The sequence below is a fragment of the Spodoptera frugiperda genome, chromosome 1, assembly GCF_023101765.2.
Source record: "Spodoptera frugiperda isolate SF20-4 chromosome 1, AGI-APGP_CSIRO_Sfru_2.0, whole genome shotgun sequence".
Taxonomy (NCBI): Eukaryota; Metazoa; Arthropoda; class Insecta; order Lepidoptera; family Noctuidae; genus Spodoptera; species Spodoptera frugiperda.
In genome coordinates, this window is record NC_064212.1 from 5352334 (window position 1) to 5380102 (window position 27769).

Consider the following 27769-nt stretch of genomic DNA (forward strand, 5'->3'; position numbering starts at 1 on the left):
ATGTGAGAAAATAAAACACGTTTTGTATAAAATGGTCTATTTATTGTATATAAAAATTACATTAAAATTGTCAATTTTACATTTTTAGTTTCTAACAATAAAATTGGTCACTACAAAATAGTCCATATTAAGCGATCGCACGATTTTATTATGCATTTGCAGAACATTCCGAGAACCTTCAAAATGACACGTTACATGACACCATAATTTTGACGACACACAGTCCGCAACCCAAGCCTAACTTTGCAAATGAGTTCATTCGTGTCCAGCACAAACAAAACTATGCGACACACTGATCCAACGACACAAGCATTCCGCGTTACTCCAGTAACCACACACCTTCAGTTTCCATCGTGAATTTTGGCTGATATCGAAATATCATAACTTAATTAAATTCGACACAATTATGGGTACCTATAACGATATCTCAAACAAGTATTTACAAACGATTGCGATATATTGCAAGGTGTTGCAATATCGGGCCAGTATTGCACTACATCGGACTAGCGAGTATCGACGTGCCCACATATTGCAAGACTCCCCAACAACTCGACCACTGTCTCCTACAGTCTCAACATAATTTGTTACATTAAATATTGTGAATCTATATATTGGAAAATCATTTCACTGATATGAACGTTTACACTATCGACTATTTGAAAAGAAATCTGCAATCTGTAACATGGTTATAAATATACTTTAGAATTTCTGAATATTGCTAACAGGAGCCGAATATTATCGAAGAGTTTTACGTGTACAAGTATACGTATAGCTAATTATTTCCGCATTAATTTTACACTTAACAATAGGCCCTAACTGATTAATTACACACGATTTAGTCAGTTGTACACGTAGAACCGTCCGGTCCGCGCCGGTCGCGGCGCAGCGCACTATCACAGCAGTCGGCGCCCGCCCCGCGGCGGCCGCCCTTATTATAAGGCCACAAACAAATTTAACGTGAAGCATGTCTCTTAAATATACAATAACACCTTCATTTGCGCTTCAAACGAATCTAGTTCAGTGTTAGAAAGGCTAAAACAATATTCGGACGCAAGTGTCTGTGCCTCACTATCGTTTAATCATCTCTCTGCCTCCCACCGGGGTGTAGGACGAACGGATCGAGCCAGCTCGAGTGATGCCACTCTAGCGAAACTATAATACCACAAGTATCTAAGCTACAGTACGGGGCGGTAAGGATCCAGAGTTCAAACAAGGGCGAGATCGAGTGTTTAAAGCATTAACATTGCTGAAGCCTATCGACAAATTGTAAGAAGAATTCCTAAGTGGAACGACTGTCCTACTAGATAATCACTATGACTTAGTTATCAAGATAGTACTTATAAAGGTAGGAGAATCTTAAGGAGAATGTGACTCTAACCATAATAGACACGTATCTAGCTATAGACATAAATAATGCTCTTTGTCGACTTGTTAACAAAACGCAGCCTGAAACGAAATACACAGCGATACCACATATATTAATTTTTGTGCTAGAATATAACTTGATAATCACCAATAACACTATCCTACATTAAAATAGCTAACATAGTTTGGTATTCAATACGAAAATAAATGATTCTATATGAAACAAACGGTATAAGGAACTAAATATAACACAACACATCATAGAGATAAGAATAATATAAAATACGAATACGATCGCAACATAAGATCACGTAAAGCTTCAACACGACTAAACAAATTTGTACTATTGAGAAGAAATCACTGCCTAATTGAGATACGAACTTCAATAGAGGGAATCGGACACGGTAATTTCTACATTATATTCTAAATACACGTAGAATATAGGAGAGGAAGGGAAACGTTGAGAGCTCGCGGGCGCGACACAGCGAGCCAACTCCGACACGACCGCGACATCGCGACTGACGCGCGGCGGCACGTGAGTACTAAACGAATGGAGCGATAGTACACTTCACTAGCAATCACTTCTGGTTATAAGTGAATCCGTAATCAACTTCGAATGGCATTTCCCGTCGTTTGTGCATAAGCTTCGACCAATTGCCAGCTAAGACCAACTCTCAGTATGAAGTAAGGTCAACTCCATTGGTTTAAGTAGTGGTGGTGGTACTATGTGTGGGTGCGGCGGGGCGGGCGCGGCTCGTGTCAGGGCTCGGCCTCCTCGGCCAGGTCGGACGGGGCGCCGTCGCCGCGCGCCAGCACCGCCACGGCGCTCACCGTCAGCTCCAGGGGCTCGCTGCCCACGCACCGACCCACGCTGCACTCCATGTCCGTACTGGAAACATAACATGTAATATTAAACAAGATGCAAGAAATAAAAATAGATTGATCTAAACACGAAATTGCAAAGTGCAATTACTACAAACAATACTGCTGTCTAAAGTGAGCCTATCTACTCGAATACTGAATTGCGCAATACTTCTCATGAATACGAGCCCCTAGCGTAGCTTGATATTAGTCGAGTTGTCTCGACAATTACATGAATAAGTCATTATACATCATTAGTTAATTTAATATGTCTCACTATAAAAATAAAACTACGTTAAAAAAAAAAACCGACTTCCAAAAACTAAAAACCAAAAAATAACTATTATTCAATACTGCCTGTGTCTATCCACTGCTAGTTTAGAAGTCGGTGCCACAAATACTAAAAAAAAACATAATTCAATACTCACGCAGCGCTAATAGTAGAGAGATGCATCCTAGTATTCTGCCACTGCTCACTGGCCTCAATAGAGTCGAGCTGGTCTTCCGAGTGTGTCTGCGCTGAGGCTGCGGAGACAGGGTCGCTGCAGGACACTGGCGACTCCAGGTTGATGAGCGTGCCCGTCACTACTTCAGGAGCGCGAGCCATCTCCTCCGTCGCTGAGCTGGTCGACTGGCTCGTGTCCACCGACTTCTGCGTATCTGTTACAAAGATACATTCACAATTTCGTTTTTAAACCAAGACTATTGTATTTTAATGTTAAGTTATCGTGTTATGTATTAAAGTAATGTTAATGATATGTACCTATAATGACATGATGACGAGACGTCACAGTACAATATGATAGAGAAAAACTTCCATGCTTTAATTTTTATAAAATTTGAATGAAAAATACTGTGGCGTCGACTTACCATCATTGTTAAATGAAATGAAACCTGGATGGAGCTAAAGCAAACAATAAAAGCGAATGGCGTGGTAGCAAGCTAGTGAGAGATGAAGAGAAATAAGCAAAGACCTGGGGCATGCATGTAGGTCAACCACTTCTTGAGCGGGCGGGCGTCGCCGAGGACTGGCAGCACGCCGCCCCTCATTGCATCTGCAACGCAACGCGGGACTTAACACACGGGTGACGGGCGGACCGACGGACGGTGTGACTCGCTTTAATAATGCACATTCTTCTGTTGTCTCCAGATTACATATAAAAATTTTGAGCCCAATCCCCAAATTCCAAATGATTTTTTTTAAACACCTTGTATGTGTCTCTCTAAAGTCTTAACCAAAATGGGTGATAATGACATAAAATCTTTTAGTTCCGGACAAAGTATGTTAGTTAAAATTTTGAATTTTGTTTTAAGTACTCAGTCGTCGAATGTGGTAAGGAAGGAAAGAAGGATAAAAGGTAAAAAAACATGACACAATGAAACAAATTTGGAGACCCAAAGCGCCACCTAGTAGGGCCCACTTATAACTATCTACATAGATAAAAAAATAGGGCTCATATACAAGTTCCAAAAATAATTTTAGTAAGTACAAATATATTTTTCGAATGAATTATTTATTTATTGTGCAGTATTAAAGAAAGGTAATAATATAATGTACCTAAACAATGAATACTAGAGCTAACTACAAAATAATCAGTCGATATTTCTTACTACATTATAATCAGTCGATATTTCTTACTACATTATAATCAGTCGATATTTCTTACTACATTATAATCAGTCGATATTTCTTACTACATTATAATCAGTCGATATTTCTTACTACAACATAATCAGTCGATGTTACTTACTACATTATCCTATGCTAAAGATTATGGGTGAGCAGGAGCATAAGCAGACACTACAGTGATGGTGCTAGCTTAAAGAACCGGTGAGACACCATAAAAGTACAATTAGACACATTTTCCAATATTCCGTACAGAAATATATATTCATCGATTTAATTTTGTATTGCTATCTATTTCCAACACATTGACCGATTCAAATATAAAAACTTATTGGTTTCCATAGAACACACAAATTTAAAAATCATCTAAATATTCTGTTTTAGTAGTATACCGCTCAATAATTGTAATATCTCCTTTTATGTTGGTATTTGCAATACTACAAGAATTTGGAACAACGCATTTCAATTCATACAAAATTTATGACTCGAAGAACGGAGTATTATAAACGTTTACCAAATTCTAATTAACTCTGATTCACTTTACTTATATCACTAAAAAGAAAAAAATAGCAACACAATTAAATCAATGACCGTGTGCTTTGCATAATCAATATTAATTAAGTTACACGAAATAGCTGTGCATGTGCACGGCACGAAACATAGCAATATTTATGCACAAAAAATTACCGTCAATTTTTTTCCGGTTTTCATGACACCTCGCTGTAAATTTTCAATAGGTTTTAGGTAACATAGTTCTTGCCAAATTTTATAAACTTTTAATCTCATAGATAGTATGATGTATTATATCTATACATATAATAAAATCGTAGAAAAGTGCTGTCTGTACATTGAAAATAAAAATAAAAAAAATAGCAGGGGTTATTGTTATGTCGATGTCGAACCCAAAAATGTAATTAACTTTTTTTTGTCTGTTTGTCTGTTTGTCTGTTTGTCTGTTTGTCTGTTCGTCTGTGCGCGCTAATCTCAGAAACGGCTGATCCGAGTTGGATGCGGTTTTCACGAATATATTGTGGGATGCTTAAATTTACATTTAGTGTTTGTTTCATGTCAATCGGTTCATAAATAAAAAAGTTATGTCAAATTAAAGAATCACATCGAACATTCTATGCTTATACCATTAATCTCCGCAACTATTTGACGGATTTGGTTGAAATTTGGTACAGATATAGTTTAGAACCTTAGAAAGGACATAGATATATTTTTATTTCAAAAATCAAAAAATAAAAATAAGAAATAAATTATTTATAAATAATTCTATGTCGATCGTTACACGACTTCGGTTCATGTTATTGTTTTAATTTATCGAAAAAAAGTAAATAAATAGTAAAAAGGTATGAAAAAAATAATATCAATATAATAAAACATTTAGTACAAAGAAAATGCTCTAACGGAGTATAGATAATTCTATGTCGATCGTTACACGACTTCGGTTCATGTTATTGTTTTAATTCATCGAAAAAAGTAAATAAATAGTAAAAAGGTATGAAAAAAATAATATCAATATAATTAAACTTTTAGTACAAAGAAAATGCCCGAACGGAGTATAAATAAATAATCCAAGTTGTCTTTATCCTCGATAGATGGCGTTGGGATCGAAATAGATCGCGCTATGGTTTCGTTACATTCATTTGGTTGGGTATCGGCCGAGCGCTTCGGTACTATCGTAGAAAAAGTGTATTATCAGTCGTATGATTATTTGTCTGTAGTGGTCCTGCTGTTTCGTATATTCTAAATTGGTTTCGTTGTATTTGTCAATTAATAAGTTTATTTGTTGGGTTTTCCTGGTTTTTTGGTTAAACTATTTAACGTAGGTTTAGTTTGATATCGATTATTAGTAGTTACTGTAGTTAGTTTTTTTAATAAAATTGTAAGTCTAATTATTTTTTAATTAGATTAGATTTAAGTCGTTTCTTTTAAATTATTTAGTTTAAGCTTGGTTATTATAGCATAGAGGATAGGTTGTAATATAGTTTCTTTTTTAATTGTTATAAATTCGTAATTCGTAGCTTTCTTTAGTTTTAAGTTAGTTTAAGTCCGTTTTTAAACTATTTTTTCAATGCCCTAAGTGAGTATACATCTATTAAATTCAAACGCAGAGCTCATTATGTTGATTTTTGAAGAGTTCCCTGAAATATCTTCCACATCTCATTTTTGAAGAGATCCCGCGAGATCGGGAACTATGTGGTTATATTATAATAAATCTGTTGAAGGGTCAATTCTGTACATTGAAAATATTGAAAGAATAAATAGCAGGGGGTGTTACTGGATCCATACCAAACCCAAATACTGAAAAAATACGGAGAAAAAAATCTTCATTTTTCAGGTTTATACTATAGAACGCGGGCTCAACAGCAGTAGCTCAATAGAGAGATCTCCGTAATTATTATGGGCCTAGCCGTATTTGGTCCAATAGATATTTATATTCTCCATTTTGAGTACAAAATGGAGAAATAAATCATCCCCGCGAAGACCGACATCCGCGCGGACGGAGTCGCTGGCGGAAGCTAGTTATTAATAGAGAAATATAGCAATCAAGTATAAACTACATAATTGACAAAAATTGTAAATAAAATACTTTAATTTAAGCATCAACTGCCGAAAGAAAACTAATGAAAGCAAGTCATTAGGAACGGTTAACATGTTAAAAAAATCGGCTTTACGCTCTGGTTTATTTACTTTTGATTATTTACTTTTGATGAAGATCGAATCGTGACGTCACAAGTTTGAATTTAATCACGACTTTATTTTTTATTAGTCATAAAATTTGGCAAGAACTATTAATAAGACAAAAGAACAACATTGATATTTACAATGATTTTTAAAAATTCTCTTTGAAAAGCCTTTTATGGTGTCACATCGGCTTCAATCAAAGGTTTCAGGGTTTGAAAAGACCTGTAACTGTATAGGTAATGCTACAATACTCACATATAAAGAAAAATGGACAAAACACACACTAAGAACACATATCAGGAACTATATGGTCAAAAATACTAACCTAAAGAAAGACTTATACAATAAAACACAAAAAAAGAATATAAAATCCCAAAAATGAACACATAAGTTTCAAAGATCCCAAAAAAATATAAAATGCGAGACAGATCTTCGGGAAAACTCTTTTGGAACAATTATTTCGAAAATACATAATTATTATTATCATCCAAACATGTAAAATAACAAAACATGAAATAAAATTTTGTCAGTCAATTCATAATTTTGAAAAAGTAATTTTGTAGTCAGCATTAATTTTCATATATTGACATAATTGACGTCATCTGAACAATGATGACGTCACTGTTTAAAATGGTTACTGTTCGGAAACGTCTGAACGAACATAAAACCTTATGTATAAATACTTTTTGTTTGCTGGCTGGCGACGGAAAAAGTGACGGCATCAAAGGGAAGATCGCGACTCGCCACTTTCGCCCGAGCAGCTGTACAAGCATCACATGCGCGCGTCGCGCGCATAAAAATTATTCTTTTGTTTTCTCTTCCTCATATTTTTCTCATATATTTTTATAATCCGTTGTATAAATATACCAGTACCTATTATACAGCCCAAGTATTTCTTTTCTTAACAGTTACTATGCCAACACTGTAGCTATACGGGGATGTGCGTGATATTGCAATCTTTTTAACGCCAAAGTAAAAATGTAAGTCCCCAACGAGATACCAGAAATTTATAAAACAAATGAATACCTAGTTAATAATATAGATGGAATAATGTAACTAAAATCATACCATAAAATTTTAACTCTTGGCGCCTGTTTCCATTAACTTATAGAAAAATATTACTTTAGTCTCCAATTATTCACATAACAATATAATTGTGTAGTAATGGCGTTTAAAAGGTTAATATCATAAGCAGATTGTTGTTCACCATCAATACAAACTGTTTGAAATGGCCAGCCAAATACAAACGTATGTAAGCATCCCCATATAAATAGAGTGTTAGAAAAAAAAATACAAAAAAAGTTTTGCATAATAATTTGTACAAAGCCAATTCGGATTGAATTTTTATATAAAAAAAATACAATTTCCCGTAGTTCTGTCGTTGTTATAATCCAGTCAGTTGGTACAAAAAGTAATGAGTTAATGTTATTATGGAAACGTTTCCAGGCGTTTTGAAAATTGGTAATATAATTGAACTTTACCAACAACATATGTATCGCTTGCGATACAATATTTTTAAATATCACGCCTTACAGCGGATTTTTACAAAATAAATGTCCTATCTAAATCATTCTACGGCAAAACATATCAGCACGATACCAAATTAAGACAGAAAAAGAAACTATAAATCGGACATTATTTTTTTTAAATCACTCAAAAATTACCCGTATTTTGGTAAAGTTCATAAAAAGAATGAAAGTAGATAGATAGACAAAACAAAAAGAAATACGAAAAGATAGCAGACAGAAAATAGAAACGAAAGAACAATAGAAATTCAAGACACGAAAATATGTTTAGTACCAATTTTGAAAACTCCAGGAAAAGTTTCTAAAGGCAAATTTTCACCAAACACTTAAAATACAAGCACCCCTGAGCTAAGATAATAATACAATGAGGTGACACTTAACGACAAATTAATTTTCAGCAACCCATAAGTGTCTAAAGTCTAAAGGTAGGTAAGGAGTTAGTTACGTGCTCCCTCACGCTAATGTACAAATATTCAAACGTTACTCAAATTTAAGACGCTCTCAAGACTAACTCTGTCGCCCTTAACTCTTTATAAAGTGACAGAGATAGCACGATAAGTAGGTTGGTAGTTTAAGTACAACTTAAAATTGAGTAGCATTTCAGTATTCGGACGTAAGTAACTTAGCCAGTAGGTGGTTTCTGAGTGCTTGGCGAAAATGGCAATAATAGGTCTACCAATCGACTGGACAATTCAGCGGAGCTGAAAGGGTAGTTTTCGAATAGTTCATCGAGTCCGTCGTTGTACATACCCGGGCGGTGCTTGGGGTCGCAGCAGGGCGGCAGCGCGGCGCCCGCGCGCGGCGGACGGACGCGGACGCGGTAGAACCGGGACCCGCGCGGCATGCCGTAGCGGTTGCCGCTCTGGTAAGGACAATTCAAAATATTAAAAAATCTTTTTTGGAATATAAACTGAAACATTTAATTGTAATTCAATATTTCTTTATTATAGCTACAAAAGACTTTTTCCGGATAAAACTATTAATCGTTGTGTGCGGTAATCGAAATATGGACGCATTGGCTAATACAAACACCCAGGAAACACATGATTATGTATTTTGCTATTTCTTACTTTGCAAAAACATATTTTTTTTTTATTCAAAAATTTTCTCGGAAAATAATCTCTGGTACTGCACACTTTTTATTATATGCTATTTGCGCATTTACAATAATTTATTGTTATACATAATAAGTGCTAATAGCCCACCTTTTTGGCATAACAATACTCCTTGGACTCGACAGTGGCGACCGCGTACAGTCGCCGATCACTTTCGTTCTTAACGTTGATACTGAGATCTAGAGCCGGCAGGCAATCGCTGTGCACGAAGTACATTATCGCTGCCTCCTGTAATATAAATACAAGACAATATTGTTAATAATGTAGGCTGACTATTTTGGCAGTTGTATAGCTGTTGTATACTAAATTGGAAAAAGCGGCTAACGGCAGTTAACCACGCGGTTGGCCGCTGGTACGTGCTAAGACAGACCTCTTTCTTTTTTTTTTAAATGTTGCCCCACACAATTTTCTCAAAGCCCCACAGATTTCCTCCTGTGTCGTGGGTGCGTTTACAAACATACAAGTTCACATACACATGACACCCAGACCCGAAACAACAATTTGTGGATCACACAAAGAGTTGCTCCGTGCGGGAATCGAGCCCGCTACACGTTACGCGGTAGCCGGTTACCCAGCTACCGCGCCAACCGTGCAGTCATTTGTTTTTTTTTACCGTGTTAGCCAAAAGGCAAGCATATTATATTATAACTAGCGGACCCGACAGACGTTGTCCTGTCTACACGTCTGATTAATTAAAAAAACTTTGTCCAGCGGACAAAATTGTGAATCTAAACCATTCTCAGATCCTCTTGAACACACACAAAATGTTTCATCAAAATCGGTCTAGTCGTTTAAGAGGAGTTCAGTGACATACACACGTACAGAAGAATTATATATATAAAGATAATTGACTTATGTTACTGTACCTGCAGCACGGTGTAGTTGAGATGCGCGGGGTCCCAGAGCACGAGCACGGTGTGCCCGGGCAGACACGCCGACAGCGACAGCGTGCCCGCCGCCAGCCCGCACGGCGTGTGGCTGCGGGACCGGCGCCGGGACACCTCCTCGCGCTTCGGAGACGACGACCTGGAATCAACAAAGCATTTTTATGAAACGTTGTTGCGTCTTACATGCTAGGATTTTCTGCTATGTCGTGGGTGTGTTATAACTTAACAGTTTCACAAATTAAATATAGACCCGGAGCGAAATTTGAACCTAAAATCGATTATCTAAATACATTATTAATTCATTAGACAGTTGTCCCACCAACGGCGAGTGAACGACTAACTATCGGCTATTTTCTCGCTCAAGAAACGTACAATAGATATACTTTCCGTGTAAACAAAAGAGATGCATATACAAATAGTTGATCGCTGACTGTTCACACTGCCGGCGAGTGCTCGCTTCACTTGTTTGTTTTTGTTTTCACTCGTTTCTAGTTCTAGCTCTACTCGTTACTCGTTCATCGTTGCCGGTGGGACAACTGCCTTATTATGATTCCTCTAGGAATCACGGAAAAATCCTATTTTTCCTGTGATTAGTTAATTTTGGTGAGTAAAGATTAATTATGGTACCATATTTGGTAGCGACCAAGTGTGATACCATAATAAATTTTTACTTTATTTTTCTGTCAATCAACAAATACTGCATCAACTAAAAATAATCTATCAGCTATCCGACTATACATTTGAATGCAGATTTTGTACATGACAATACATTGTTTGTAGATAGTAGCAAAAAAATAAATGCTTTCTTTATACGTACCGGCCCTCACTGTCCTCATCTTTACTCTTTTCTTCCTCAGCCTTCTTTTCTAACTCCTTCTTCAAATCCTTAACTTGTTGTTTCAAGACTTCATTCTCATTTTCAAGAGACGCCATCTGTAACAAGAAATACAAAATTTAATTGAAAATGACGGTTATTTTGTTTATCGGTCAATTAAGTATTGTTTTGTTAGTCTGTGTTAAGAGCATTCGATCTTAGTCTATATACATATTTATTTCAAATGTTATTCATAACTTATAGATAATATGTTTATACATACGAACATTATACATTCAAATTCGATGTTGTCGCTAAGACAGAACGTTATAAAGACATAACATTATAACGATGCGCTAAATGAACGCATCGTTTGCGCAATTTTGCGCAAGTGCACAACACATCTTTTGATTTAAAGACACATTGCAAAGCGTACCATTAATTTCTAATCTACTTAAAAGCTGACATTGCCCATTGCCCAATACAACAAACTAACATAAGTCTAATTTCTGTATATTTTTAAATTAAAACAAATGTTTAGATTCTTTGCAACATCGAAAGCTTACATACCTGGGTCTTAAGTAGAGCATCGAAGTCATTGGTCTCCGGATCGGTTAACTGTTGTATAGTATCCCTGTACTTGCCACACTCACGAACCAATGCGGCCTCTCGCTCTCGCAACGCATCTATCTGTCTCTCTTTCTCAGTAAGGAGGCGACGGGTGACGTCAGTTGTAGACATTGAGGACGATAGCTATAAAGCGTGAAGTGAATAAAATAAAATAAAATTGACAACTCAAGTTGTGGAAGCGAAAATTGTGAATGGTAAATTAAATGTGAAACAAAGAAGCAATACTTATTTGCGGACTGGCAAGCTAATCAAATAATAAACACAGATGGTATACAACTAGTGGTATGGTACCACTGCAAAAGCCTGTACGAGAATTTAATTTGACAGTAATCTACACATTTATAGAGCCTCTATTTACATTTGCATATTATAATTTTTGCTTTAAAAAGTATCTCATACTCATAAACGTGTTTAATTATGGGGATTTAAAGGCCTAACTAATGTTTTCGTTAGGCATCATAATCATCGCCATATCAGCAATAAGACGACCACTGCTGAACATAGGCAACCGGCCTATCTTGATGTCATTGGGGAAGCCAACGACATCAAGATAGGCCGGTTGGAAGCGACCCGCATCCAGCGATTCCCTGCGACCTTAATCAGGTCGTCAGTCCACCTTGTGGATGGACGTACTACACTGCGCTTGCCAGTACGCGAGCATTAGGCCTTTAAATCTCCGAAAAGACAGATCAGTGAGTGTAATACAGGCGACTATGTACGTGACACTGTTTAAAGCAAAAAGTTTATAATCTACAAGCTAAGAAATTCATCCACAACTGACCTGCTTTTCAGAGTCGTACTTAGCAGTTATATAAGCGACTTCAGTTTCCATCTTGCTTCGCCATTCCGCTTCTACCTTGGCCACTGCTTCTCTGATCGCTTCTTCCTTCTCCACCTCGGCATTTTCCTTAGTTTGCATCACTATAGCATTGTGACTCGATATTTCAATGACGTCTGTGCGTTCTATTTTCTCGAGACTTGACTCCGATGGTGAACGGTCCATGTTTGTTAGAGCTACTAAACGGAACCTGTGGAATGGAAAATGAGTTTCAATATTACAGTGTGTATTTTTACTATTATTCTTAAGAGTCCATTGCTGTATACTTGGTGTAATTCAAGAGTCAGTGTTTAATTTTTGAGAGTTAATAAGGTTATTTAAACAACCAAGTGTACATAGGCTACTCAAAAATAAAACTGGAGGTCTTGGGACAAACAGTCGAGCTTATGGTTTGAGTGAAGGTGCAAACATTTTATTAATTGTTAAACATTCTAATAAAAATATCTATTTTAATATCTTACCTAGACCGTAGAGACTCAATTTCAGCCTTATAATCCATGTGCATCTTCTCTTGTAACTCTTTGATCTCCTTCTGCTTCTGCGCTTCAATTTCTTCTAACTTCTTTTCGAATGCTTGAATCTCTTGCCGAGTCTTCTCTAGTAAATTCTTAGTCTCTTGGTGTTCCTGTTCCAGTCTCTCTAGCTCTTTCTGGTGTAAATTTTTAATGTTCTCTGTGTCCGTCTTGAGACTAGAAATAACTTCATCCTTCGCGTTCAGAGCTGCCTTCATATCACTGAGTTCTAGCTCATGGTCTACCGTGAGCCTCTGTGTCTCCTCACGGAACCTGATCGCAGTCTCAACATTGCTCTTCTCCCACGCCTCCAGTATCTCAACATACTTACTAGCCATAAACTTCTTCTGCTCGTTAACCTCCTCCTTCAACTTTGTCAACTCTTCGACTATGAACACAATATTCACCTTACATACAGCATACACTTTCACCAAAAAGTCTTGCAGCTTATCCATATTAATCCTATGCGTATCCATATTGTCCTGGAAAATAATAACGGCCATCAGTATCTTGTCTTGATATCAAATAAAATCTTCTACGTTACATACATAATGAAATAATAATGACTAAAAAATATGCAAATAAAAATGTGATTCAGCTCATATGGGGCCGGTGAAGACAGGAGCAAATAAAATAATAAGAGATATAAGAGCGACCACTCGGGTAAGAGCCTCGGGTGTTAAGAGTAAGTATTGGGCTGGAGGTCTTATCAGAGCGGCGCGGTCGCGGGAAGATGTACACCTGTCGTTCGTGCCGGCCCCATTCCAAGCTCGACGGCAGTGACTCTTCGATGTACAAGTCAGAGTTTTCGAACTCGTCAGATTTCGGGGAACTCTCCGCGGTTTCCAATATAACCGATAGTTTTCGCACCTCCGTTACCGTCGACACAGCCATCGTTTCAGGAACACAAATAGTAGACGTGTCTACTCTTTGTTTTTGTGAACTCTGTCCGCCGAGCTTTTCGAAGTCGCCGGCCTCCGTTACTGAATCAAAGTCTCTGTGAAGCCAAAAATTGTCATGATTAGTCTTCATTCTTCATATCATACAATTTAGGTCGTATACTTAGATCCTAAAGAAACTACTTACTTTTCCATGTCCACCTGAGTATCAATATCTTTCCTTTCATATTCCGAGGCGCGTATTCTGAAATTTAAATGTTCATAGTTCAGACACGTTTCCTGCACAGTACCTTAGTACAAGTTTGGTTTACGTTGAACGAAAACGAAACAACTTTCCTGATTGGCCGGCACTAGGTATATGCGTGCCGGCCTAATAGCTGACTAATCAGAGCGCCGAATACGCTCCACGCGTAAAGCAAACTCGTGCTAAGTTCGTCTAATTAACTAATATATCATCCGTAATATCAAACAATCACTCATCATTCACAATGACCATACATACCTTTGTTGGAAAAACTGGACGGTGGAATCCATGTCGTAGTTAGGCACATCTTCGCAGAGGTCTGGAAACTGATGGGTGATGTAATCAACATCTGCCTCAGTAAGCTTGGGCAGGTTGGCATCAAATATTGGCGGAGCCTGCGTGGCAAACGTTGGTGGAAGCTCAGACATGCCAGGGAACAGACTGCGCAGGAAGTGACCCTCGAAGACAGTGTTGAATTCTTGTCGCCTACTGATCTCTTCTTCGTGAATTTTGAGCAATTTCTCCGCTAAATCTGCTGCCCACTGGAATCCAAATAGAAAACGTGTTTTTAGTAAGGCTTTTATTTTGAGCTGTGTTCATAATCATATTTTAATAAAAGACTAAAATATTACGAAATCATTGACGACCCTTATTATTAGGGGTAAAACAAGCATTTAATATCAGATTTACATCAATAACTTCAAAACGAAAGGAGGGCAAACGAAAAATACTTTTGCCCTCCCCTAGAAATTGAAAAAGAACTCCATCCCTCCTAATAGTAGACCAGAAAATTAAAATAAATTATTCTTATATAACTTGTACCCACGACACTAGAGAAAATCCTAATGTAGGGCATTTTTTTTTTAAAGAAAAGAACATAAATTATTGGGTGACATACCTTAAGATGTGCTTGTGAGAAGGTACGACGGCGTGCGACCTCTCTGACAGCGCGCACGAAGACGTTGGGCGCGCGGTGTAACTGCGCCACTATGCCGAAGTAGCGCGCCAGGCGGTTGAAGCACTGGAACGACAACATCGCGTGCGCATCCTGCACCGACATCGAGTTCTCGATCATTAGGACCGCCCTGGAAATGTAACACATACGTTAGTTTGCTACTAATCAAATTAGTGGACATGTATTATCTACACACCTACTTTATTTTGCTTTTATTTATAACTGTGCCCTTAGTATCGAAACGAGAGCGCGTTCGGTACGCTGATTGGCCGGCGCGAATGAATCAACCTATCAGAGCGCCGAACGCGATCTCGTTTCGATTATTTTAAACGTAAAACAACGTCATATTAAGGGTAACTGACGCGACGTGACTATCATACTTAAATTAAACTGCAATTCATAACATCATTAACCAGTCAACGAGATCTTGAGAATCACAATCCCCGATACAAACAATAAGCCTTACAAGTATGGTTAACTTGAAACTCACACATCTCATAACCACGATTACAAATCACTACATAGTATAAAACAAATTCGCTTTCTCTTTCCCTTTGTATGCTTAAATCTTTAAAACTACACAACGGATTTTGATGTTGCTTTTTTAATAGATACAGTGATTCAAAAGGAAGTTTTATATGTATTATACATGCATAATATATCACCATTACGAAGCTGGGACTGGTCGCTAGTACTACATAAATAACTCCAAAATAAAAAAGACACTCACTCCAATCTCGCCTTCAATATGTGTGATAGTTCGTCCTTAGACTTGGCGATGCGCCGCCTGATGTCGATGAGCATCTGATGTCCCTTCAGCAACTTCTTCAGCTGACACCAGTGCGACTGCACCAGGGTCGGCAGGACGGATGGATCGCATGCTGTGTTTAATCGCTCGCGGCACTGGAAATAGATAATGTTGTTTACAATAATGCCTGGTATGGAATGATGGTAGTAAGGTATTATAAAGAGATACGAGTGGAAAAACAAATAAATGATTTCTCAAGAACAATAATAATAATCAATTATTGTTCATTATAGAAATCTGAATAAGCTTTTTCTTTTGCCCCACACTAGGACTTCCTCCCGCGTCGTGGGTGCGTTTACAAACATACAAGTTCACATACACATGACACCCAGACCTAAACAACAATTTGTGGATCACACAATGAGTTGCTCCGTGCAGAAATCGAACCCGCTACACGTTACACGGCAGCCGGTTGCCCAGCCACCGCACCAACAATGTAGTCAGATTTAGAGTGGACTGTAATATTTATTAAACTTGGTAGTTCTAACACAATTACTATAAAAGTTCCTAGTTGCGTCCGTCTATTTGTCTCTTTGAACGCGTCAAACTCAAAAACTGCTAGACATATTAAGTACATTTCTCTTCAATAGATAGTGTAATTTATTAGGAAAGTTAAGTGGTACAGCTTATTATTTATTTAAAACTTTATTGCACAAGCACTGTGAAATTAGCGGACATAATGCCATGGGCATTCTCAGACAGTCAACCATTGGGTGGTGCAGAACGATGAAATGTAGGTGCAAAGTTACAGTTTATTATGGTTTTGACCACTATGGTGAAGCCGCGGTCGGAAAGCTTGTATGTTATATTTCTCACCTGTATAAGCGACGCAGCCTGGTCGCGCTGATCTCGCTCCAGTTTCTTCACATCGTTCAGCAGCTGGTCCAAGCCATACAGTCTCTCTTCAATGCCTTTAATGTGCTTGAGGCCATGCATATTGGCATACTCCAGTATATGGTATAATTCTGCCTCACGCTCCTTCAGCGGGTCCGCATCTAACTGTAATTTGATTATTTTGTATGTTTTATTTAAAATATTTAGATAATGGAATCAACTGAAGAGTTTGTCTGAATTTATTTTATTTTTTTCTTATATAAAAACTATGTGATTTTATAATACAACAGAAATATACTAATATGAAGGCATACTATTGATAATACATTAAAGAGGTTTTATATTTTAATAATAATAGATATTGAAATAAAGTTAAGCTATCAATATCAATATTAGTTAGTATCACTCAACATCAACAGACGTCGCGGCAGGGCCAGAAAGAAATGGCGGGTTGAACTTGACGCCTACAAAAAGGATTGGCCACAGAAAACTCTACGACGAGAGGAGTGGAAGGAATGAAGATAGGCATTTGCCCTGCATTGGGAACGAACATGGGACGAACGAATAATATGAGTAAATAAAATTGCTAGCCCACTTTCAATTTAATGGGTGGGATACAATGTAATCTCCTTTTACTGCATAGTAACAGGTTTCCATAATATTAATGCTTTTACAAAAACTCGTAAGAAATCGTAACCTTAAAACCTATTCTGATAAAGGTTTTATGCGTTTCGATAAAACTTAATGCGTTTTGCGTACTTCGTCGTTGTAAATTTGTAAAACACTGAGAAATTCAACCTTGAGTACGATTTAATTTCAATCTTATATATTAGTTGATATGATATTTAGATGAACTACAGTCAAGGACTGATTAAAATTTATTTAATTTAGTATTTTACTGTTGGGTTATAATGATCAGTCGATGGACAGTGTTTATCGATATATCAGACAAATAAATGATTTGATTTGATGATTCAATATGATTTTTATAAGTAGTATCAGAGGATATTCATAAGATTATTGCTAGGTACGTGAACAATTTCTATAACAATACCAATCATTGACCTTTGGGTCAACAGCAGGCCAATTAAGACCCAATGACTAAAACAAAATTTGGAAATTACTAACAATACTTACTAAAGCCAACCCTTTCTGACAGTAATCTAAGATATCCTGCAAGGAGGCTTTGTTTCCCTGCGCCAGGATCCAGTGCAGCAGGGAAGGTTCCTCCTTGTTCTCATAGGACTGCGCCTTGAACGTGACTCCTTCATCAGACTCCTCGACGAGGGGAACTGGCTCTGATGACGATGCTGCTTCATTCCCTGAGCCTGACTGCCTCTGATCGAATACTGGAAAAAAGTAAAATAACAATTGTAAGATTATAGTGTTAAATTAATGATATTTTTTTCGAAGATATTGTGGAGTTGCAGACCATTCAACAGCATTTAGAAAACCTATTTGTATTCTAATTTCTACCCAATCAATTGAGATAGGTTAAAAAGCCATCTCTATAGGACCTTATTACGACTTTTACATTAAAAAATAAAATTGCCGTGTCACTTTGTAAAATTGAAATAACCGCTTTTTACTATACATGTGAAACATACACTAAAATAACATTTTATACAATTAGTGTTTGTTTGTTCTGGCTAATCTCTGAAATGGCTGGACCAAATTTAACGGGACGGGATCATTGGTTTAAATCATTCATCTTAGCTTTTTCCACAACACTTTTTTTACTACTTAATAGAATGGCGTTTGGCCACCATGTCGCCTGATGGTAAGCTATGGTGTGGCCGACGATGGAGCACGCTTGCCTATGAGTAACCTGTTCACTTAGGACTTGAAGACACCCAAGTTATATTTTGGAAACACAGACTCCAGCAAGGAGTTCCATTCTAACGGTTCGCACAAGGAAACTCGAAGCAAAACGCTTCATGCGAATTTGTGGCTAGCACAAAACTAGTAATTTACTACTTTTTGTTATAATATAACTAACCTTCTTTCTACTCAGTACTTATTAAAAACAGCTATCTCAAAGTTCCGCTATACTAGTCATTATAATTTTCCCCCGTCCTACAATTATTTATAGACAAACTATGAAGTATGTGAAGCGGTGCAAGTTATCGGCGTTCCGATCTACCTACAAGAGGGCTCCCCTTTGCTTCAACTGTTATAGATAAATAGAAAAAGTATTACCGGGCTATTTACTGGCTACAGTGTATCTTTATTGTTGCTGCTTAGTTCACATTCATAAACTTTTGAATTAACTAGTTCCGTGTTGTTTCTCAATAAACATGTTTGCAGACGTTTTATTTTTAAAGATACGAATGTTATTTTATTGGTATTAGGAATATTTGTGAACATATTTTTTTAAAACGTTGCCCCTCACTAGGATTTTCTCCTGTGTCGTGAGTTGTTGAAACAACAATTTGTGGATCACACAAAGAGTTGTTCCGTGCGGGAATCGAAACCGCTACACGTTGCACGGCAGCCATTGCCATGCCACCGCACCAACTGTGCAGTTAATGCTCGAGCAATAATTGTTCATTTTCAAATACGACCTTCTATTGAAATATCATCCATTCATGTCTTAATTGTATAAACATCCATTTCATTTAATTAAATCACCATAGATTACTCATAAACCCAGCATAAAATCCAAACACCGCGATTGTAGACCACATCAAGATTGAAAACACCAACTATTCATGTTCAGTAGCCTAGCTAGTGACCACTACAGACAGAAAACAAACCAATTACTCATATCGAAAATTATTAATGAGATAATAATTGTTATTCATAACAAATATCACAATATTAGGTAGTGTCACGCTCGTGAGTTCGCACGCGCAACCAATAATTGCACAACGCACAACAAAGATAAGCTAAAGCAGTCTCAGATGTTATAATTGGAATATTTTATCAGTCAGTGCCCTACTTAAGTCCTATAACATAGGTACAACATTCTCTTTACCTATAAAAACACAATAAAAAAGAGCCTATTACTGCCGTGTGACGTCACACACCATAATCGTTTCCGCTCAAACCAGTTTGCGTTAAAAAGTCATTAGCTAAATATAGACAGGTCGCCGTGATAGTCAACTCATTGACATTGCCACGATTAATTCATCGGCCGGCTCTACTGAAATGATCAACTTTGTTGTTCAATTTCCTACACACTAACATTGTCGAGTAGAACTAATTGAATCTTTTTCTAGAACCCGTTCTCTAGTTCTACATTCGTGAAGGACATTTAAGACTATCTAACATCAAACATTCAACATTCGGCCGAGGAGACAAGACATCCTTTGAAATAAAAATGTAGCAGTTTCTTGAAAAAACATGTTCTCAAAACACCGTTTAAACCGTCCACTTACATATTTGCTTTTTACATATGAACTCATTACACAAATAGCGATAATAAGTCGGTAAATTATGCAGCCTATTGTTATAAGTACTTACCATCCTCGTCGGACAGTTTGAACGCTTCGACGCCGAAGTCGCTGGGCTTATTCTCTGAACTATTGTCCAGGGGATGTGTGATCCTGTAGTGAGGACCCTCGAATTCCGTGTCCTCGAAGACATCAAAAGCCGAGAACCTATGAGCTTCGGCATTTAATTGGAGTGCTGGCAGTATCGGGATCTTGCCTAGAGATTCTAAAACTTCGTTGAGCCTAGAAAATGAAATAAAACATTGATGTAGATAGTTGTAAAGGTTATTGACTCGTTGGGTACAAATTGGACAGTATGTACTTAAATATAATATTTGTTTCAGTTTTTTCCTGTTCTGTTAATCAGACACTCGAGTTTTTTGCCTGTTAGGTATTAATCTGACAAGAAACCTATTTGTAAACTACATGTCGAGACTCAGTGCTATTACTAAGAATTTAGGTGTTTGAAGTTATAATTCTTCCTGAAACTTCTCGCAAGATGGGTAGTAAGTCTTGCAACCTAATCTTGCTGCTAATGCGGAAGACATTTCTACATAATGAACGTCGCAGAAAACTACAACAATTCTCATTATAAACAAGAAGATATCGACACGTCTTTGTTTCTTACTAAGCAGACATTCCATTCAAATGCTAACTTTGTTTGTATTACGAAATATTAAGACACATGTGTAGAGTAGATTAACGAAAGTATTCAGAATCATTGTTGTTTGTACTTCAGACGGTTATCACGTGCCGATAACGGGGATCGTGCTTATCAACAAAGTTTGGTCTAGACAGAATTTATTTGCAAGAATAGGCTAAACTGGGGCGGCCGGGTCAGGGTCAATGGAAGTCCGTCAGCCCGCCAGTGTTCGCTGCACCGAGGTCCGAATGTGACACAAAAATACTTTGACAATAACTGGTTTAAATAAACCTTTTATGGTAATTAAATTGGGTATGTTTGCATTGTATTCGTGCAATGCAAATTTTAAACGTCCGTTTTGTACTTTAGGAGACATTGACAGAAACAGTCACTTGTATTTTACTAAAAAAGGGTAAGCGAACTTGTAGTTTCAACTTTTTAATTACGTTATAGTAATACGGTTTCATTGTAATTGAATTAACGGGTGATTCTATCAAACACCAAACCTTTTATCAAGGTTCCCAACTGTGTTACTACAAAAATATCCCAAAATTTTCCAGCTTAGAGACCCAAAAATCCCTCGCGATCGGATAACAATCAAACCCTTTCACTCGAACGAACGTCTAACATAAACATACAAGTTCCATACGATGCACTGAACAAGACAAAGGTAAATCAATACCGAACCACTGCACTGTCCTATCACAGACGCGGCACGACAGTAGCTAACAATTTATTCATAAAATTACAGCAGAACATGGTCGCTAACCAGTGTTTAACGCGGTAGGACGTGAAACACACAATACCTTATAATTACGCACCTATACTGTACATATACGGATATACTATGTACAAGGAATTTATGTACTGTAACATTTAATATGTGTAAGGAAATATTATTCATCTGGGAGTCATTGGAGAAGGTTTATGTTCAGTAGCGGATGTCTTATGGCCATAAAATCCCGTGCGTAAGGGGTAAGGGCCCAGTAGGGATGATACCGACCCGGAGCCGCGGACTACCTAGTTTACCGGGGCTCCGGCTTAATGCAAGAGTCGGAACGGAGTAGTTTTTAGTCAGTAAGAGTCTGACACTCCTCGCCTCACCCAAGGCGGGAGAAGTCATTGGAAGGGTTTAACCCCTTAAAAAAGCTGGAAGTTATGTGATCACGTGCATAAATCACGTCTAATTTTAATTAGTCGTGTGGTTATGCTGCGTAGGCTAACGGTCACAAGCTGAGCAAGACCACGTTTTACAGGGGACATCATTCAATGACTTCTCCCGCCTTTGGTGAGCTGAGAGTATCAGACTCTTACTGACTAAAAACCACCCCGTTCCTACTCCTGCTTTGAGCCGGAGCCCCGGTAACCTTTTACGTTGTCCGCAGCTCGAGCAAACAAGACGCTAGGGTCCAATTCTAAAGTCAGGCTAATGTTCAATAGCACGGAATCTGGAATTGAGCCCGGTTTATGGCAAAAGGACCTCTATTACATGGAACTTATGGCATATTAACGTTGAAATGTGGGTCTACGCACTTAATACGTATACTATGTGTCCTTGGGGACTTAAAAGACAAATATATCAAGTACTATAACTATAATAATATGTTACTTGTATCGCATATTATTTGGTAAGTAAATTAAAATGTGTCGCTAGGTTGATTAGTGTTATATTTACTCATAATTAAGATTTCATAGTTGACTTTATTGCCAGTCTGTGTACCTACACATAACAGAACACAACATGAACTTGAACGAATCACATTAATGGTTTTAAACACGAACGCAGCATTGTATGACCATTACAGTAATTACAGAAGGTATGTGTAAATGTAAATATTGTTTTGTAAATAATAAATTAATTTCAATTGTTATTCAGTGGTAATGTGTGTCGACTTATTTCTCCTAACCTTTGGGGTCAGTACTGAGTCTCAAACCGGCAATTTACGCGGTATTGTCGTGGCTATTGCCAGCTTCCTTTGTCATCTGTCGAGATGATGAGATGACTAATAGTCAACAATCAACACTGGCCATTGATCATCACAATTTAGCTCATAGGCATATCTTTTGTATGGCAACCAAGCGTACGTGTTTCTATGACGACCAAATGCTTTAGATAAGAGATGCAAACGACTGCAAGAAATCTCAACAACGATAACGACAATAATCGGTTTCTATGTCGTTAAGTTAATTACCTAACAGATTTAAATTCAACTTAAATATAAAATTATAAGGTATAAAATCTGTTGAAGAAATTCAGGATTGATTTTTGACGTTTATCATTATCAGTACCCATAGTACGAGTTTGCTTTATCTTGAACGAAAACGAAACGAGAGCGCGGTCTCCGATTGGCCGGCGCGACATAACCAACCAATCAGAGCGCCGAAGGCACTCTCGTTTTGTTTTCGTTAAATGTAAAACAAACTCGTACTAAACCCTTAGAATAGGAATGTTATTGTTGCAGTTTCTTTGTTTGATTGCGGTTTTCACTGTGACGCTCACAGTACCCTTTTTTTTCAACTAGCGTCTTCGACTCCATCCCCATTTTGTTACCTGTGCAATTTTTTTATACCCTTAACATTGTATGTATTTCTCGGTCACGTAGACAGATTCTATTTCAAAGAAAGGAGGCGTATTTGGTACTGCATCGTTTGCATTTTTGCACATATTTTTTTAGGAATGCTAATATTACAAAGTACAACTTACCCAGTCAACTTTTCATGATACTCCTCCTTTTTTAGCCGGTGCTTTCTGAATGATTCTTTAAAATTCCTCGACCTCTCACAGAATTCGTTGAATATGTCTTCTAAGTTAGCAACCACCGCCGCCCAGCCCTGTTTGAAAAACGATTCATGAAACTATATCGATATATCGGGTCGAGGTCGATAGCACCGATTACTTAAACTAGTTACGAATGATATACCTATTGACATACATACACTAATCGGTTATCTTATTACTTGAAGCGGTTAATAGGACCTCCCGACCTCACACAATTAATTCCATTAAGTTTTATTTGAGGGAATCCTCTTTCCGTTTCCGTATTGCTCATTAATTGTTCATTATTCATGCAACAATTGTTTCAACATAATGCCGTTTTGAATACAAGGTGAGTACATAAAACATATACGTTCGTGCCACGTATTAGGCCTCAGACCAATGAAATGAAATCTAGTGGTAAAAATTACACCTAATAATTTAGATAATTATGTTTAGATAAGCGGGAATTAACATGCGAAATAACTATTAATTGGAATCGCTACAGATACGGTCTAAAGGTCCCTGGCGTCAGGCGATGAACGCGTGCTAATTACGGAAACTAGTTTATTAAGGATCCTATCTGTTACATACTTTAATAGAATTTACAGTTATAAAATATCACTTTTCTAATTAAAATTAAGTATCAATAACACGTTTTACACCACAAACTTGTAATTTAGCAATTACTGACATTGTCATTAATCGAATACTAACTAAATAGTAATAGTTTATTAATTTACTAATACGATAACTGTTTAAATTACCACTAACTATGAAGCAATACGAAAACACTGAAAGCAATCAGAATCTCAGGATAACAGTTATTTAGTGAGAACATAAATTCCTTTTTATGAACCAATCTTACCTGATGTTGCAAATGCTGTTCATGCACCAGCTGATCGCAACTGCTGGACACCTCAAGTGCGAGGTCACTGAACTGTTGCGCTAGAGACGCGCACGATATCACAGTATACACATTTGGCTGCAGCGAGCAACACTTCTCTACAGCAGCCTTTAACTCCGCCACAGATTTACCATCGAAAGCACTACGGCTCTCAATGGAGAACTCTCCAGTACTTAACTCCACTATTGGGCTTAAATCGCACACTAAAAATGGAAACAACAAATTAATAATTCAAATAGCAAACAAGATAACATCAAATGTTTGTAAACAACTCTAAAACGTGAGACGAAAGCTGATAAACAATTCGTGATAGTCCTCAATCAATTTAATCCACTTCAAATTGACTAAATAAATAAACAAGCTACACACTCTTACTGGCAATTTTCATTTAAGATTGACTGTTTAGCTTTGAATTAACTACAGAAAAGATCATTGTGTACTTAAAAACAGTTTCTCATTGTTTGATGTTGATAAATATCAGATTTAATTGTATTTACCACTAAAATTGTTTACCTAACAGCCAACATGTGAGTCTGACTGAATTGATACTGAGTACTAAGGATATATTTACAATTTTATTAAGAGTAACTAAGCTAAGATATGGATAAAACCGAGCAAAACTCCATCAACTTACTGGACTGGTTCAAATGGCTCTCCTTCACTGACGGTTTGCTGAACATGTATATAGGGTTTGTGTCTGTGCCAGCACTGTATGAGGACACCATGTGGTCCGATTGGAGAACCTCTCCACCACTCACTAGTAGAACCAATGAGTTGGCCGGGACTTTGGTCTTTCTCTCAATAGCTAGTTTAAGTGAAGACACACTAAAACAAATTCATTAATGATTATGGTACAAGTCATGACTGAAAACTGTAGAGTTACAGTAATAAACTTAAAATATTTTAACTCATCACAAAGTTCTAATGTTAGAAAAATAATATAAGTAAAATTGTTGCTACATTATGCTCAAGGTCAATATTTATGTCTGATTGAAATTACACAACAACTGATTAATTATATCACACTGTTGCTATGGGCGAGATACAACAGGTACATTCAAGTTAAACAATTTTATACAAGTCATGATGACTCTCTTGGCAACATAAAAAGTGTTTGCTATCGTTTATACATATGAAAAATGTAATACCTAAAACATAAAACATGTAGAACTTATATTATCTAAGATACATAACAATAAATCAAAATGGAGTTTAAAGTTTTCATTACGAATCATGCAAACAAGATATTAAAAAAATAACACTTCTGTGATTGTCGTTCGTACTTACTTCTGCAACGTTAGACCCATGTCGTACGTGGTCATTTGACCAGCATCGACATGGAAAACATACAGCATGGTGGCGGTATGTTTTCAATCTTCACAGCTAAAATACAATACACCGTAGTGTAACTACCGCTTGCATTAATCCCGTGTATCCATGGACCCTACAAAAATGGGAATAAGATTAGCAAAAGTACGACATAAAATAGACCGAGTGTAAAACGGACTCTGCCAAGTTCCATATAAAGAAAAAGCAGAAACAAAATTAATTCTGTATGGGAGCCTGGTTTAACTATTTGTTGTTATAGTGACCACTGAAATACATAATCTGTGAAAATTTTGACTGATTGAGCTAGCAGAGTATAATGCGACAGCAACTAACAGATGGACAGACAGACAGTAGAGTCTAAGTAAAAAACAGAATCATAGAAAGGAACCATATGGAATTGTAGAATAAAGAAGCTTTAACTTGTTGTAACTTGTCAATGATGAGTTTTTCAGTGACTAGGTTTTAGAAGCTGATAATAGCAATAGGATAACTGATAAAACAAATGATAAAAATATTTTTGCCTATTTCTCAACAATATTATAAATATATGATAATTTCAAGGGCAATAGCAGAATTTTGATTTATGCCAAATAATATTTTTAGTTTTTACATAATGCATTGTTCAATGGATTTGTTAATTTATTTTATTTCATAATACTTGCAGTTAATAAATGGGTGTTTTTTAGTTTAAAATATTTAATTAATTGTTAATATATACATTAATGCAAGAATTTCAATATTTTTTTAGGTAATTTAGAAGTAATAAAATTTACATTTTATAAAAACAAAATTCAATGTTAAAATTAAATGTTTACATTATTATTTGATATAGCTATTTAAACTAAGATCACCTGCACTCCAGACCCACCATAAACAACACTATCTAAAATCTAAACAAAGCCCGACCTGTATCCATTCACAATAGAAAAAAAAAAGATGCTATGATTTGAAATAATAATATTATGACAAAAATAATACTAGACCATTTTTTTAAGATGCAATAAACTTAATTCATCGCTACATAACATTGAGTAAGTTATAGCATCATTTGTAACATTTATAAAAAAAGCGTGTAAAAAAATAAAGCACGCGCAATACAAATCTATTCTATCCTAAAATAAACAACAACGTCATAGAACGAACTAGGTAAGTATCTGCACAATCTGTATATTTGTAAACTTTATGTAATAATCATTGCAAAAAATAATTACAATCCTTGATGCAATACATTAACACATTAATAGAACAACAGACTAGACCGTCTTAGAAACCAGTCCAGTATTTGCGTTTGAAAAAAATTTTTAACAACAAAGATTTAGTACTTACGCAGTCCAGAATCCTCCGAAATACTCCTTAAAGCATTGTTAAATATTAAAATATAATGCATAAACACGTATTTCTATTCATCACGTAAATAATTAACAAACACTTAAAAGGAAATTACACCAGTTCGATGGGCTGTTTATAATTTTAGCTCTCGAAAATGTAAAAACACCACCATTGCTCAACTCAATAATCACTCAGCTGACATGACAGCGCACACTACATACATACTCACAACAAAAACATTGAACTATGTAACGCTAGTGACGTCCTTGTCTTACTCAGTTGTCTTACGTATATCGCTCTCTATTCAATGCTACACAAGCACGCTTCGCAGCCGCATTTCAAATATTTGAATTGTCAAGCTTCAAGCTTCAACAGAGCGGAAGTTTGGCAATGTTACCATTTTCAAAATACATGTGAAAATACGTAATAAATCAAAATCCTACCAAAACCCAAACTTAAAGAGAAACGAATAATAATATTATTTTAGCAAATCTCGGCAATTTTGTTAGGTTTTATGGTTCGACATGCGTAGGGATAGATATTAATAATATTATAAACAATTTACACTCGATTAGACTACCTAAGTACCTATATATGTTATAAGCCAATGTTACGCATAAAACTCACCCTTTCCCCTTCTTCCTTTATCGTAAATTGCTTTTGTAAAAGAAGTTGAAACTGAAGCCGAATTCTGATGAGCTTTTCAACTTTTAAAAAAGAATGTCCGACCGACAGTCTTGGTTTCGATATAATAAAAGTAATTAAA

At 36.6% G+C, this 27769-nt stretch overlaps 1 protein-coding gene across 7 annotated transcripts; it reads right to left on the reverse strand.

Moving 5' to 3' along the window:
- Positions 1-20: 20 nt before the first annotated feature.
- LOC118273191 (RB1-inducible coiled-coil protein 1-like) lies at positions 21-27224 on the reverse strand. Of its 7 annotated transcripts, none has more exons than XM_035590021.2 (23): positions 27001-27224; positions 25633-25789; positions 24980-25170; positions 24307-24548; positions 23388-23515; positions 20072-20283; positions 17744-17955; positions 16589-16771; positions 15695-15867; positions 14908-15094; positions 14268-14551; positions 13953-14009; positions 13737-13863; positions 12816-13348; positions 12298-12544; positions 11457-11639; positions 10890-11005; positions 10052-10211; positions 9276-9413; positions 8821-8932; positions 3201-3281; positions 2655-2886; positions 21-2254 (listed from the first exon to the last, which is right to left on the reverse strand). In XM_035590021.2, the coding sequence occupies exons 2-23, from the start codon at positions 25698-25700 to the stop codon at positions 2125-2127; spliced, it is 3996 nt and encodes a 1331-aa protein (XP_035445914.2). In that variant the 5' UTR covers positions 25701-25789; positions 27001-27224; the 3' UTR covers positions 21-2124. The 7 variants fall into 7 exon arrangements, with proteins under 7 accessions (XP_035445914.2, XP_050549223.1, XP_050549412.1 ...); XM_050693266.1 differs by having other exon boundaries at positions 17735-17955; XM_050693455.1 differs by lacking the exon at positions 11457-11639.
- Positions 27225-27769: the final 545 nt, after the last annotated feature.